General features: G+C 38.8%; 1 protein-coding gene across 4 annotated transcripts in view; it reads left to right on the top strand.

Annotated features, from left to right (window-relative positions):
* MAGI3 (membrane associated guanylate kinase, WW and PDZ domain containing 3) overlaps window positions 1-14,855 on the top strand; it is a 60,660-nt gene that overhangs the window by 29,670 nt on the left and 16,135 nt on the right. For 3 of the 4 annotated variants that reach the window (XM_068660098.1, XM_068660097.1, XM_068660100.1), the window contains exons 2-11: window positions 511-627; window positions 1,410-1,529; window positions 3,646-3,855; window positions 5,122-5,296; window positions 6,133-6,212; window positions 8,366-8,423; window positions 9,367-9,461; window positions 10,235-10,423; window positions 11,835-12,443; window positions 12,994-13,025. In XM_068660098.1, the coding sequence (XP_068516199.1) occupies window positions 511-627; window positions 1,410-1,529; window positions 3,646-3,855; window positions 5,122-5,296; window positions 6,133-6,212; window positions 8,366-8,423; window positions 9,367-9,461; window positions 10,235-10,423; window positions 11,835-12,443; window positions 12,994-13,025 (1,685 nt within the window). Of the gene's footprint in view, window positions 1-510; window positions 632-1,409; window positions 1,530-3,645; window positions 3,856-5,121; window positions 5,297-6,132; window positions 6,213-8,365; window positions 8,424-9,366; window positions 9,462-10,234; window positions 10,424-11,834; window positions 12,444-12,993; window positions 13,026-14,855 lie in introns of those variants that run through there. The other variant, XM_068660099.1, reaches the window with a different exon arrangement.

Below are 14,855 nucleotides of genomic sequence, written 5' to 3'. Positions count from 1 at the left end.
TGCAATGCTTTTAAAAAGAAAATATTTTCTTTTTGTAATACCAAGTATGTAGGCTCCCGTGTGACAAAATATTGAGTTCAGGTGTCTAAACAATATCAGTAAATTGAATGGAAAGTATTATCTCTGTGTATGTTTTGGAGCAGTTTTCTATCTGTAGAGAGTTTTAATTTTGCTAATAGATTTTGTATTTTAATACTTTTTTATTTCAAAACACTTCCAGAATATTGGCACCGTCTTGTTTAGGAGATGCTGAGCTTGGGTGGTTGTCACTCAGCTGTGCTTAAAATCACTGTGCCTGGTTTACACCAGCTGAGAATCGGGCTTTAATAATATATTTTCCATTGAAGTTGGTGCATGTAAAACAACCCAAGGCTTGCTGCTGCTTCTTTCTTTTTTTTTTTTTTTTGACATATTTATAGTAGTGAAATGTCATTGTTGTTGGCAATTTTAGCTTAATAGTTACAAGTTGTTATTATTATTATTTTATTTTTTCTTTTTTAAAATTTTAAGGAAAAGTCATCAACAAAGACTTGCGTCACTACTTGAGCCTTCAGTTCCAGAAGGGCTCGATAGACCATAAACTCCAGCAAGTGATCAGAGACAATCTCTACTTGAGAACCATCCCTTGTAAGTATGTAAAGGTCAGCCTCATTTGATCTGTTTGTGCTAACCATCGCATAATTCGAGAGATTTAAATGTCTTCTTTCTCAATCTGGTTTGTAGTTTTACCTTTCAACGGGAACTTTGTTAAAAGACTTTGCTAGATAGAATAGCTTCATATCTTAGTTGTGATGAAATTAAATTCCTTACCAGGAGAGCTTTAATTAAGCTGTTATAACTATGTGTGTCCCTTAAGTATAGACATAAAAACTTTGAGAACTTCTGCATTAATACAGCAATTTACTGATTATTTTGAAAAAGCTTACCTGTCGCCAGGGTTTGGAATACACATGAATTGTCCTCTCAACTGTAAGGTTAAAAAATAGTTCTTGTGCCCATTACAGCTTTGGTGGCCCAGTAATCAAGTATGCTTAGTCACACTGACCTCATCAAAAATTACTGAATGGGTACAGGTGGTCAGGAGACAGTGGGAAGATGAAACACCCCTAACACTGCATTAAAATGCCACAGGTGTGAAACAGCTACCTACAAACCCAGGGTGCTGTTGCCTGGCACGGGTCACTGTCAGCATCTACAGCATAAGTTTTCAGTTCACTGAGCATAAGACAAAATTGTAATTACCACCTTATCCTGCTTTTTTTCCTGCTCCTTTCTCCATACCATAACTCATTCCTATGCAGGCTATTGGCCTAGTTTTTATACATTACTGTTCACTTACTTGCAGGCTGCATTTGGTAAACATGAAGGATTTTACGTATCTTACAAGTGTGTTTTCTCTGTCCTTCCAGGCACTACAAGGGCTCCCAGAGATGGGGAGGTCCCTGGGGTAGACTATAACTTTATTCCTGTTGAGCAGTTCAAAGCACTTGAAGAAAGTGGAGCCTTGCTAGAAAGTGGAACGTATGATGGTATGTTGATGATGATTGTTGGAACAGGAACAAATATCCAGTGCTCTTACCCAAAATCTTAGTCTAAGCACAGCTCCCCACACACAGGAGGTGTTTTCCTCCACTTTTCCTGCCCACTTTGATGGTTCTCAGGGAAGGAGAGAGGCAATATTGGAATACCTGAGAGAGGACTCTAGGTCTTGTTTTGAAACTCTCTTTGGGCTCTTTGTTGTTTTTGCTACTGCATCACAACTGGTCCTGCTGACCAGTCTTCCATGATCGGATTATTTTCCATGTTGCATTTTTGAGGAAGTGTTCTGAAAATATTTGCCTATACTTAGCAGAATTTTGTCATAAAGGAATTCATAGTCAAATTTTTTTAACCTTTGACAACAGAGACATTCTTCTCAGAGGCATGCATCAAAAGGACAGGAGGCAGGAGAAATCTTGATACACAGGAAGAAAGGATTTTGCAATGAAAAACTGAACAGCGCTAGACTCTGTTGTCCAAATCTGTAGCAAAGTTGGTTTAAATGTAATGGGGACTGAACCATCAGGAAGCAATTATCCAGAGTTCTGGAACTGCCATCATGTGATGGGCTTTTGCTTTGCTTTGTTTTGTTTTAAAGTGTTAGATAGCAGCCAGAGATAACTTTAAGGTTCCTCACAATGCTGTATTGTGGGGGTGGGGGTGCTGGCCCCACAACCCATCTTTGCTTAGAGTAAGAGGGAGGAGGGACAAGTTTGGCTTGGAAGCCTTGCACTGCTATAGAGCGTTCCCCTGTTGCAGATGTGTGTCAAGTAATGACTGCCTGTGTTCTGCTGCTTTTTACTATGGAACAATTTACCTCTTGACACTTTAAACAGAAGAAATGGCATTGCTTTTTATTTTTTTAATGTAAGTTTATAAATCCTGAAATACGAGCTGGTTTAAGGTTTTTTCAAATATGTAGTTGTACTTGAAATCAACTAAATTTTCAGAAATGCTGAGCGTGTGCAGCATTCATTGATGCTAAACTGAGCTTACCAAATTATAAAGCTGCCTGATTTTGACATACAATACAAATAGCTGTAAGCATGCTTCTAGAGGACTTCTCTGGTAGGTGGTGGTTATAATAGCACTTGAATTAATTTGATTGATGTGTCAACAAACAAAAAATACAAATGTCTGAAGTAGAAAACTGTGTGAAAGGCTCTGTACCTCCTCGTTTTATGTATCTCATGCTGCACGCTGTCAAATAACATTGCCTGGTCTGGGGAAATCTCCTAAGCAAATTTAGGGCAAACTGGTACTTTTTTTTTCCTGAGTTCCCCTTTATCTGGGTTTCTTTTTTTCTTTTTTTTTTAATACAGTCAAATCAAAATCCAGCCACCAAATGTTAACCCAGCAGGAATTCTGGGCTGCTCTCTTGCTGTTTGCTCAGTTCCCTAATAAAAATCATATGAGCAGTCAGGAGAGAGGTCAGTTGCTGAAATTCTTTTCCAGAAAACTACAGATGATTCTCAATCTTTGTGTTTTGAAAGAAAATACTGAAGAAAAAATCAGTTTATTTTTCTTAACTACAAATCATTTTTAGATGGAGCTGTATTAACAGCATCTATATGGTCAGTAGAAAAATGTAGAACTGTAGTTTAAAAATCAATTATTTGTATTTTTTTAATGTAAATAGGTATTTTGTGTTTCTGCACATACTGTTTTGCTTTTTGACTTCAGCATGTTTCTATTAATGTACGCTACTCTATTAGTCACTTAATCAGTATACAAAGTAAGAGCAATTGACCTTCAGTGCTCTACTTCTCTAAGACTGTTCCCCAAGTCTCTTTCTGGAGCATTAGTGAATTCCATGCAAAATAACAAATCATTCATTTACTTTGAAAACCTGTGGCGGGATAGAAATTTTGAATTAAACATCTTGTTCTCTGATGTACAATGTAATCATGAGCAAAACCACATTGTAGGAATAAGTAGTTTTTGAGTAATGATTGGTTTTTGAAGATGCTGATGTCTTCCTTAGGAAGTTACAGTTAAGGCATGACACCAGACACATTACATGGGCAATAAAACGTTCACTGCAATTGCCAGTACTTTCAGCAAGTACCAGTGCCTTCATTATCCTGATTTCTGTCTCATTGTCAGGTAATTTTTATGGTACTCCGAAGCCTCCAGCAGAGCCCAGCCCCTTTCAGCCCGATCCAGTGGATCAAGTTCTTTTTGACAATGACTTTGATACTGAATCGCAAAGGAAAAGAACCACATCAGTCAGCAAAATGCAAAGGATGGACAGTTCTCTCCCTGAAGAGGAGGAAGAGGAGGAAAAGGAAGCAGTTAATGGCAGCGGAGGGATAGGTTGGTTACAAAGGGAAAAATTCCCTGAAGTGTTTCATGAATGAATAAGAAGTACACAGATAGCATTCATGCTTGCTTGAAGTGCTTCCTTAGCTTTGGTTAAGTTTGAAGGTGGTTTTCTACTCAGACGGGTGTTTTTACTCTCCTTTGAAATTAGATTTTAAAAAGAAACAGCTGTTCTCTCAGCCAGATGTGCAATTGCATCATAAAATGCACTGCTCAGTAGAGAACATGTAGTGCTGGGTAGTGGCCAGTTACAACAGGGAAGGAAAAATTTATCCGTACGACAGAATCCCTTTGCAGAATATAATTCATACCCTGTAAATTTGATCATTTCATTTCAGTAAGATTACTGCATGCAGGAGATTTTAGTGGAGCAGTTAGTTTAAGGGGCAACACTAACTCGTACTGTAAAATTTTCGTATTATTCTGGTTAAGGGAACTGTCACACAACCTGAAACTGCCTACGGGGGTGTTTGTGGAGGGAGGTAAAACGGAGCACGTTGAGGCTGGACCAGTGTCCGGTGGGATGTTTCAGAGACTGGCAGGACACCCTTTTCCTCCTGCTGTCACAGTTTCTCATCTCGAGGGGGAAGAAGTGATGGTGGAGAGAAGCCATCACGCTGAATTTGTGTGTGTGTAAGACTTACACTGAGCGCACCTGACCGAGCCTTGTGAGCTTTAGGGCTGGCAGCACCACAGCACAGAGAGGCCTGCTGGCCTGGCTGGTGGTTATGTGAAACTCATGGACATAGTCGTGTAGCTGAGAACACCGAGCATAACCTCTGGATGCAGGGCCGAGGTTCGCAGTTAAGAGTTTTCTACAGGGATTTTGGGGAGCTTTTTCTTCTTGTGGATTGCAGGAGGGTTGTGTTTATTTTATTGGCAGTTTGGGTCTTTTCCGCACTTCAGTTTTGGTGCTTTGAGGAATATTAGTAGGATTTTTATTTATTTATTTTGAGTGGCATTACAAACACCGTGGGAAGGGAAACAAAGTAGTCAACTTGGATTTCTGCCAGCGTTGATGTTTTTCAGCCTAGGTTCAGACGAATAATACAAGGTTAATTCTGTTTGGCAGGGGCAGAACGGAGTTCAGTGTTTTCATGTCAGCTTTTCAAAGTTCATAGCTAAAAAAAAGTGGAAAAATGCTCATCGCATCCAGGAATGTATTTGACATTCTCTCGTAGCCAGATTAAGAGGGTGGTGCTTAGTGAGAAACACCATAAGCATCTGACAAATAGTAACACTTTCCCTGAACAACTGCAGAAAACAAAGAAAAACATTCAGATTCCTCTGACTGGATGAAACCTGTTCCCAGTTACAACCAGACAAGCAGCTCCATGGACTTCAGAAATTACTTGTCAAGGGATGAGACCCTGGAACCTCTGCCCAAGAACTGGGAGATGGCCTACACCGACACTGGCATGATCTACTTCATCGAGTGAGTAGCCCGACAGTGCCGAGAAGTTACTGTGCCATTGTGAGAGACGTGCTGAGGAGCTGGTCTGGGAAGCTGCCTCCTGCTCTTACACCTCTCTTCTTCTATTCTTATTCCTTATATTTCTGTATGGAATTGTGAATGTATCTGCTGTTTTGTTCCGTAATCATTGCGCTACCTACTTGGTATGATTGCCATCGTACAGAAAAGTTACGATTCCACAATCGTAGTCAGTGTGTTTGTAATATGAGCTATGTATCTCACAAAGTGCAAAGCTGGGTGGGTATTGCTAGGTAAGGTGTAACACCTTACAAACTTTTAATATGACAAATTTCTCTGAAATCTGCGGATTTGTTTATTCTTTCTTCTCCTCATGTGTTCCTTGGCTTGGAATGCCTGCTTAAAAAGATCATCAGCACAGATTAAAGATCAGGATAGGAAAGCAGTTCATGTGTGAAATTTATGAATTCTCATTTATGAATTCTGAGGCGAAATAAACAAACCCCTAACTGAGCATTAAGCATAAGAGAAGGCTAAAAATGTTTTCTCCTTTCAGGTCGAAATAGTTGATGTTCCCAAATGAGCTTTTAGGGGCAGGGGATGGTGTTTGTAGCTCTAATGTTTCACATCTGTCCTGGAGATCTCCAGCATGCTGGTACCTCTGAGCAGTATTGTTGTCTTTTCTGTTTAGCATTTTACGATGAGGCATAAATAAAGGCTGAATTGTCTAAAGACTATAGTTTGCCCAAGGTAGTAAATATTTAAAAGTTAAAGAAAACCAACATTTCTTCAGTCTGTGGAAATCCTCTTCTTTTAATGGGCTGCATTTTGCTCCACAGTCACAACACCAAGACAACCACGTGGCTTGATCCTCGGCTCTGTAAGAAAGCCAAAGCACCTGAAGACTGTGAAGATGGAGGTGAGATATTCAGAATTCATTTGTCACCTCTGATTGATAAATGTCTGAGTTTATCAGAGCTGGATAAGATCCATTACTGGTGTGATAGAAGCTTCTTCTTGAGACCCTTGACTCTCTGGAGCAAACAGAGTATAGCACTGAGTGTCCATAGCGAGGTGGCAATAGGAGTTAATGTAAGGCTGGGAAAGACAATAGTGTATTTTCCCTGGAGCAGTGTTATCTGACTGAATCATGGATATAGCTGCATTCCTGAGCAGAGAATGGTATATTTTGTTCCAATAAGTATCATCGCTAAGGAGAAAGCTAGAAAGCTGATGATCTCACTGGAAATTTTTATGTGAGTAGAATATGGCAGGAAGAAAAGGTCCATAAGTATTAGAATGTACGAATAATGAAAATGCAGCATAGTGCCTGTTGCTAGGAACATGTACGGCATGTGTTGTGGTGTAATACTTGAATGTGTAAGCAAAGGGAACAACTCTTCATGCTGCTGCTTTAAGACTTACAGGTCAGGTTCAGGATTGACCTACAGACAATTCCTGCAACCATTTCCTACATAGTCATGCAATTTAGTCAGCTAAACAAGAGTACCAAATAGCTCTGTCTTCAGCAAATGCCTGACATGTTGCAAAAGCTGAGGCAGACTCAGAATGGCCTGTCTTCTTAAATTGCACAGGCTAGCAATCATGTATTCATAATCAAGCCAGCTGGAGCAATGGACTCATACTGCTGCTTATTAAACATACGTGCAGCTCACCGCAGGATAAAAAGAGCACTTTAAACAGAGAGATGCAGGATATCCAAGTGAACAACATTTAAATGAATAGTCCCAATGGGTGTTTTGTCAAATCCTGTGGACTGATGCTGATATTAATAAGTGGTAACACGCTGTCATATGCTTGGAAAATTGTTGTTACCTTCAAACTTAGGGCAGCCTCAAACAAGATTAGACAGAAATTTTGTCCTTCCAAATGTCTAGCTACCTGACTCTGTCTGTTATGCTAATATTTAAATTTCTATGGTCAAAATAACTAGAACAATAAAGGCAGAATTACGGGACCCCTGTTTTAACTGCTTGTCACCTCTCTTCGGGAATGGTCAGTTGCTGGGCACTATCTTACCAGATTGTGTATTTGCCATAAAAAAGAGCTTTCTGAAATCTATAATGGTTTTTAAAAAAAATAAATCTTTGCAAGATATAGTTTTATTTCACGTTTCTTTTGGTACCTTTCCCAAACAGGTATTTTTTTTTATTTTAGACCCCAAATGTAGGGAAGTCCAAGGCAGTCCCAGCACATTCCACTACCAGCTAGTTTGCCACAGCTGCAGCAGCAGTCAAAGTACAGCAGTACAGAACTGCCTCTTGTTGTCTTGGCAGGCCATGCAGTCTGTGCTGAATTTGATTCTGACAGACCTAAACAAGCGCTGGCTGGTTTTGGGGTGTCGGCGCTGTATTGTAAACATCAGAACATTCAGGTTCACTTTTGCCTGTTACATTTCTGGCTGAAGGTTACTTGAGTTGACTCAAAAGTGAAATGTTGTCAGAATGCAGTGAAATATGTTGATGTTATTAATAGAATAAATAAAGATGGCATTTCTTCTGCAAGGTGGTCTTAAATTGAAAGTTAAAGAGGAATGGAGCTTACAAGCTTGAGATGTGACACTGGGGCATTTATAGTTCTTTCTTATGTGTTTCCGGGTAGAGACTGTGCAACCGTATTTATATTGCCTAGTTAGAAAAGTCAACAGCTATCAAATCAAACTGATGGTTCGTAATTACATTATTTTAAAATAAGGTATCTTTCTTCCCCTTTCTTTTTTAGAGAGTTTCTTTTTCTCTAAATAAGTTAACTTGTACCTTGTCTTTAAGTTTATTGTAGGCTGAAAGTGGTGTGATTTTGTTAAATACAAGTTTCCTCATCCAGTGGAAGAAAGAGTGAGATGTATAAGGTCCCATATTCCCTGGAAGAGACTAATATCTTTTCATCAGAAGGACCAGCCTCAAACAAATAAAGGGAAAAAAGTTACCTCTATATAATTAATGTTTTTCATGAGCCTGTAATCTGTCCTCTCTTTATTAAAAGCTCTGATATTTGCAGAGCTCTGATACAGTTTTCTACTGTAATTAATAATTTTGTTCTTTCTGATTGTAGAACTTCCTTATGGATGGGAAAAAATAGAAGACCCACAATATGGAACATATTATGTTGAGTAAGTGCTAGTTATAATTCGACGTAGTCATAAATTGGACAGAAAGTAATGAAGCACTTGTTTAGCACTATATATAGTTTATCTTGAGTAGAAACAGTTCAACAGGCCATGGTGCACATTTCTGAAGCGCTGAAGATCCTTAGTCTGACCATACTGACTTATTGGAGCATATTTCTTCCAGGGAAGGAAAGCAAGTAGCAACCAAAATAATTAATTAATGGGAATGAGCTCATGTCATTTTTCTTAGCTCTAATAAAAAACGGGGTCACTTGATTTAAGAGTGGTACCTGTTAAATGTAAAAGGGCAGGAGTAACTTACATCTCACTGCCGTCTCCAAAGGCCCCTCACAAGTAAGTAACTGCTGTAAAAGCTCTAATTCAGGTCAGAGGAAATGACCCATTTCTTAAACCATGGATAGGAAAATTAGCAGAGTTGAAAATATTAGCTTCACAGAACAAGCTAACATTTTTTTACTTTGCAAAGGTGACACAGAGGTTTAAGTCCTGCTCAGACTTAGTTTTTTTCCCCATTCTCTGCTATACTACTCCAGTATCTACTATTAAAACAATGACGGCTAGTTTTGTAAACGTTGGAAGAGTAGATGGAAGCAACACGTAGCAGGGATCAAGAGAAGAAATAAGTTTTCTTTATTTAATCTAGTACAAACTTTTGGAAGTTTGCAGAGTGGAATGAATGTGTACTCTACTTAATAGTTGCAAGAAGCAAAATTACATTGTGCTTTAAATAAATCAAGTTGTTGAAAGGAAAAAAATGCTTTTCATGTTGATTATGATAGTTCAGCATTCATTCCTCTGGGGTATTAATCTGAGATAAATAATAAAAAAAAAATTAGTATTTGTAGGGTGTCTTTTGTGGTTGTCTTTTCTGTGAAATAGGCAAGCTGCTTTCTTCTGAACTCCTGATCCTACCTTTTGTCTACAGTCATATTAACCAGAAAACTCAATTTGAAAACCCGGTATTAGAAGCCAAAAGAAAAAAACAGCTAGGACAGACTGATGTCGGCCCTTCAAAATCAGGTATTACTAAATATTTTGTTCTTTGTCACTAATATCTTTATGTAAAAGTAAGCATTGTATGCAACCTGTTTTGGAATTCAGAAAGGCATTAGCCTTGTCTTTCTGCTGGCCATTGTGGTCTTGCCCTCCAGAATCTGTAAGGTTTTTGGAATGATTTTTTTGATGTTAAAATTGAACTGAGACCCAGACACTGCTTTAAAAGAATTTTAATCATTCTAAAGTTGGTTGTCATAAGCAGTTTTTCAATAAATGGAGACTTAGAAGAGCCAGTTGGAAAGTGCAGGGTAACCCACTCCTTGAATTTTTATGCTTTTGGTCTACTTTGAGCTTGACGTTCAAGCGTTAGAGAGTACAATTGGAAATGACAGGTAGGAGCTTTAGTTTCTGTTCTGTTTTAGTTTGTAATACAGTCTTGAAAAACTGTAACTCTTCCATTCACTTAACTCAGCTGTGAAATGAGTGCAACAGTATCTTGTGTGCTTTACTCTGTGAGGGTGCTGGGAGATTAACCAAAGTTAACCAAAGCATTAATCATTATGACACCTTAAAAAAAGAAAAAAAGTTATCAAAACTAATCCTTCTTCCTTCATGTCTTTTTATTCCATAATTCAAAAATCACTTAAAGAGGTTTGGTATTCAGCCATTAAAACATCTTCCTTCTTTCTGTGGTTAGCCATCCTATACATGTCTGTAGTCAGCATCATTTGGGGATTTAATGCCACTATACAGCAGCATTGCTGATGGTGAATTGTGTTGGATCTTACCATGCACAGGACCAGAGAAGTCTCTCTTCACTAGAGATCCATCGCAGCTTACAGGAGCCCTCATACGGACATCACTAAAAAAAAGTACAATGGGTTTTGGTTTTACAATCATCGGAGGGGACAGGCCTGATGAGTTTCTCCAGGTGAAGAATGTGTTAAAAGACGGACCTGCTGCACAAGATGGGAGAATTGCACCAGGTAAATTACAATTCCTCTAAACTTGTGTTTCTTGTGCTTTTAGAGAGTGCAGCTTCTGATGTGCAGGAGGTTGGATGGTGCCGTCCACTGACTCTGAATACGAATACCTCACTAGTTGTCAGATTTTTGAAAGATCCATGCAGAGCAGTATCTGAAATGTGAAAAAACAGTGTTCTGGGGACAAATCTATTTTGAGGTCGCTTTTGAAGATTTCAGTAGTTTTGTCAGCTTTGGGCTTCATAGCCATTTACTGAATGGTTTTTGTTCTCTCTCCATATGTAAAGTAAAAACATTGCATTTGAATCTTTGTCTCTTGTTACTACCAAAAAGTACCAGATATTAAAAATTGAAAAAACAAAACAAAAAAACTACAGTAGGAATGAACAAGCAAAGCTGTAAGAAGTGGACAAGTGAGGGAATGAGGGATGAGAGAACCTGCAATGCATAAAGAATTGGACACTTTCATTGTTATTACATGCTCAATTAAGTTATTTATATGCTTAATGTAGCATATGGTTTGCATACAAGAAAAGACAAAATGCTTCAAGTAAGAAGAGTTTATGCTTTCAATGATTTAATACTATTTACTTAGGAAATAAAACCTTTTTCTGTTTTTATTTTATTATTTTTTTTCCCTGACGTTTCCCTTTGTTTATATATAATTCAATTTCATCCTCAGTAAAAATTTAAGACAATAGTGCAGCACTGTGTTTCGGTGCATACACATGTTCGATGCATATCTATTCCTGTTACACTTCGTGGCATAGGAGAATTATATTACTAACACAGGCATTTAAGTGGCAAGAGAGCTTACTCCCAAGGAATATTGTATTGCATATGCAAAGTTTTGTGATCAACATGATGCAGATTATGAAACAAAGTTTCAGGATCTGACATGCACTTCCACTTCATTTTGAAAATACACGCTTACCCACCTGTCAGCAGTGTAAGAATATGAAATATACGTGGGCGCAATCCTAGCTTAAGTTCAGCCAGTCCTAAAATAAACATAGGAACTCCCTCAAAACTCTGATTTATTTTTGGTTTGAGATTAGGATGCTGTACAATATGAATTAAAGCAGGAACATCTGCTTGCAGTAATGTGTGTGCACATTGCTTCATCTCTTGTGGCTGTACAGTATCATTTTTTTTAATCTGCTGCAGATTAAAGTTTATATATTTAGCACACTGTGTTCTGAGATGACATAAAAAAATGCAAAGAGGAAATCCTTTATGCTTCTTGGCACCAGATAGCCAACAGGTAACGGCACAGCCAGCGTCGATTATTATTTTTTGAAGACTGCACTGAGATTTTGTCCACTTAGGCTTTTCTTCTGAGCCTCAGAACACTGGAAAGGTGTGGGTGGTTCTGTCTTTGGTTTTGATGTTGTTGAACTTCCTTTTTTAACAGGTGATGTCATTGTAGACATAAATGGAAATTGTGTCCTTGGCCATACCCATGCAGATGTTGTCCAGATGTTTCAGCTAGTTCCTGTCAACCAATATGTAAACATGACTTTGTGTCGTGGCTATCCTCTTCCTGACGACAATGAAGACCCTGTTGTAGATATAGTGACAGCTACACCTATTATCAATGGACCGCCTGGGACTAAAGGAGATGTTTGTCTGACCAGCCAGGATTTGATGCCAGGAACAGTCGTGTTGGACCAGAATGGGAAAACGGGCCCTATGCTGGTCAACGGTCGTCTGAACGGCCCTCCCGTGGATACAAACGAGCAGAGGATTTCTGTTGCATCTTCAGGAGGCTCTCAGCCAGAGCTGGTCACCATTCCTCTAGTCAAAGGTCCTAAAGGCTTTGGGTTTGCCATTGCAGACAGTCCTACAGGGCAGAAGGTAAAAATGATTTTAGACAGCCAGTGGTGCCAAGGACTTCAGAAAGGGGATGTAATCAAGGAGATTTGCCATCAGAACGTGCAGAGCTTGACACATCTGCAGGTGGTGGAGGTACTGAAGCAGTTTCCAGTAGGAGCAGAGGTGCCGCTGCTTATCTTACGAGGAGGTATATACATACATTTACAGTTGTCATATACAGTTATATGTGGTTATATGTTTTTTTAAAGTCCTCTTTTAGTGTGATACTTAAAACCTGTCCAGTGTTGAAAGTTAACTAGCCGTTTATTATGCCTCTAAGCCGTTATGTTCTAGGTTTAATCTGTATCCCTGAGTATTTGGGGTAAGAGGATGCTACTAGGGTTTTTTTTAACAAAAAATTTATGGTAATATGTTTAAACGCTGACTCTTCCAAGTGTCTGGGGAATGCTAAAGCAAAAACGCAGTCTCTAGCATAATCCAATGAACTGATGTGTGCTTTGGTTTACCAGTTTCAAGCAAAAAGAGAAATACACGTTCTTCATTGTTGTAAAGCTGGCAGTTCTAATTTGAGACTTAAGTAATGGCTTTGGTCAACTGAACATTCACTTTGCCATTTAAAAGGAGTAATAAGCAGTTATCATTTTCAGCTCAGGAGAAACTGCTTATATTGCCTTAATACTGTTTAAACTTTTGGTGACCTAGAATTGAAATTGCTTTCTACATTTTATTTTCTTCAGGTCCACCCTCACCTACTAAAACTGGAAAAGTGGTGAGTATTAATGGTGTATTGAAATTTTTCTGATGAAGAATGTTGAGGTTTCTTTGGTTGCAAAAAAAACTTGTTAATGTGATCTACTTAGCACAGAAGTTCTTCCACAGACTCCTTTGAGTTTTGGGGTGTTATTTGATGGATGCAATGGATTTCTTCTTTCTTACTACTGAAATATCAAGAACAGAGCAAAGATCTTATAAGAAAATACATGAAGTATTGCTTCTCAGTTGTGATTTTAAATATGACATTGCTCCTTAAGGTCTTTCATTATTTCCTTCTTTTTTGCACTATACTTGAAATTGCTATCTGTGTACATACGTAGACCTGCTTTTTTAATCTAATCCTCTCTGGATTTTAGTCCCTGTGGTAATCTGCAAAATGATTTAGCAAAGCCGTGTCTTCTTAACTGGTGTAAATTCATTGCCATAGGTAAACGTTGTCAGAGTATGTGTTAAAGGGGAAACAAAGTACTGTATCTAAAAATTTTTTTTTATGCCTTGCTAATTACCTGTAGTAAAGTGAAATAAGGTTTCTAAAAGAAGTTTAAGATAGTCTGATATTTCTTGATCTCTGCATAAAACGAACTGGTTTGTATTTCCTTCTTGAATTGCTTGCTTATCTTTGAATCCATATTTTCAGGAAGTCTGTCTGTAGCTTTGCGTTTCTAGTTGGATGTTTGTTATTCTTGTAATGTTTGACCCACTGAAGTATCTTTAATATACGTTAGTTCAGTAAAGAATCCTTGGGATTAATTAAGTACCCTCATAATGTGAATGATAATGCATATTTTTGTCATGAGCGCTTCTCTTATGAAATAGCCTAGTCAATGCCCATTAGTGAACACCTCTAAGAAAAGAGCTGCTTCTTCAAAAATATTTCTTGTACACAACAAATTATTCCAGTTTAGGAGACCCCCGTTAGAACGTAGGTGTAGTTTATTTTTCTGTGTTGTGCAGTTCAAATATCGTAGTCACATCCAAGCAGTGGGATAGCATGCGCGTGCAAGTTTATGGTTGAAACAAGCTGCACTCAGTAAGATTTGAAGATTCAGTTCCTTGCAAGCATACAGTAAATAAATCGTTGCATAAATCTGTGCAACTTGAGGGTGCAGGCCTTGTCAGCCTGGCTCCTGTGTCCACACGCTCTCCGCAGGCATGCTAAAAATACTGAGGAGTCCGGGAATGGGGTTCCAGCACACAGGCAGGAGCAGCTTTCCCATGGAGCACTCAATGTTCAGTGGCATTAAGCAACATGGCAAATGAATTCAGTTAAAAAGGGCAAGTTCTTGTGTTTATAAACATACAAGAAGTGTGAAACTGCTAAACTCCTTCGAGGGGTTTTCTTCCACTCTTCTTAAAAGGGCATATCTAAGCCTATTCTGCTCGTGCTTTTGTCTAACGTGCACAGACGCATGCAGACTACCATGTTCCAGTTTTCTAGGCTGGGTTTCAGCCCGGAATAGATTTTTAGAGTTACTGCAGTGCATAATCCACTGGAAACTAGGATGGGAGACCACAAGGATACTTGGTGTCCTTTCCTCTGCAAATGGTAGTGTTGCAGCTATCACAGCAGAAGAGAAAAATGTAAATACTGAATTATATTCCCAGTTTTATCTGTGCCTCGTGGTACTCAAGTGTTCCCTCCTGCTGGGGGTTTTATAATGCCCTCGTGCTGCTGCTGGGCTGCCCTAATGGCTTGGCTGCTCCACCAAGCGTGCCACTGGGTCGGTAATGGCAGGGGCTTGCAAGGTTTACACATTTCTGAGCATCAGTCATTTCGAACCCTGTTTCTAAGCCCAGTGGTTGGCAGAAATCTGTGACCTATCTG

The sequence above is a fragment of the Anas acuta genome, chromosome 24, assembly GCF_963932015.1.
Source record: "Anas acuta chromosome 24, bAnaAcu1.1, whole genome shotgun sequence".
Taxonomy (NCBI): Eukaryota; Metazoa; Chordata; class Aves; order Anseriformes; family Anatidae; genus Anas; species Anas acuta.
This window is presented reverse-complemented; position numbering and strand designations above follow the sequence as displayed.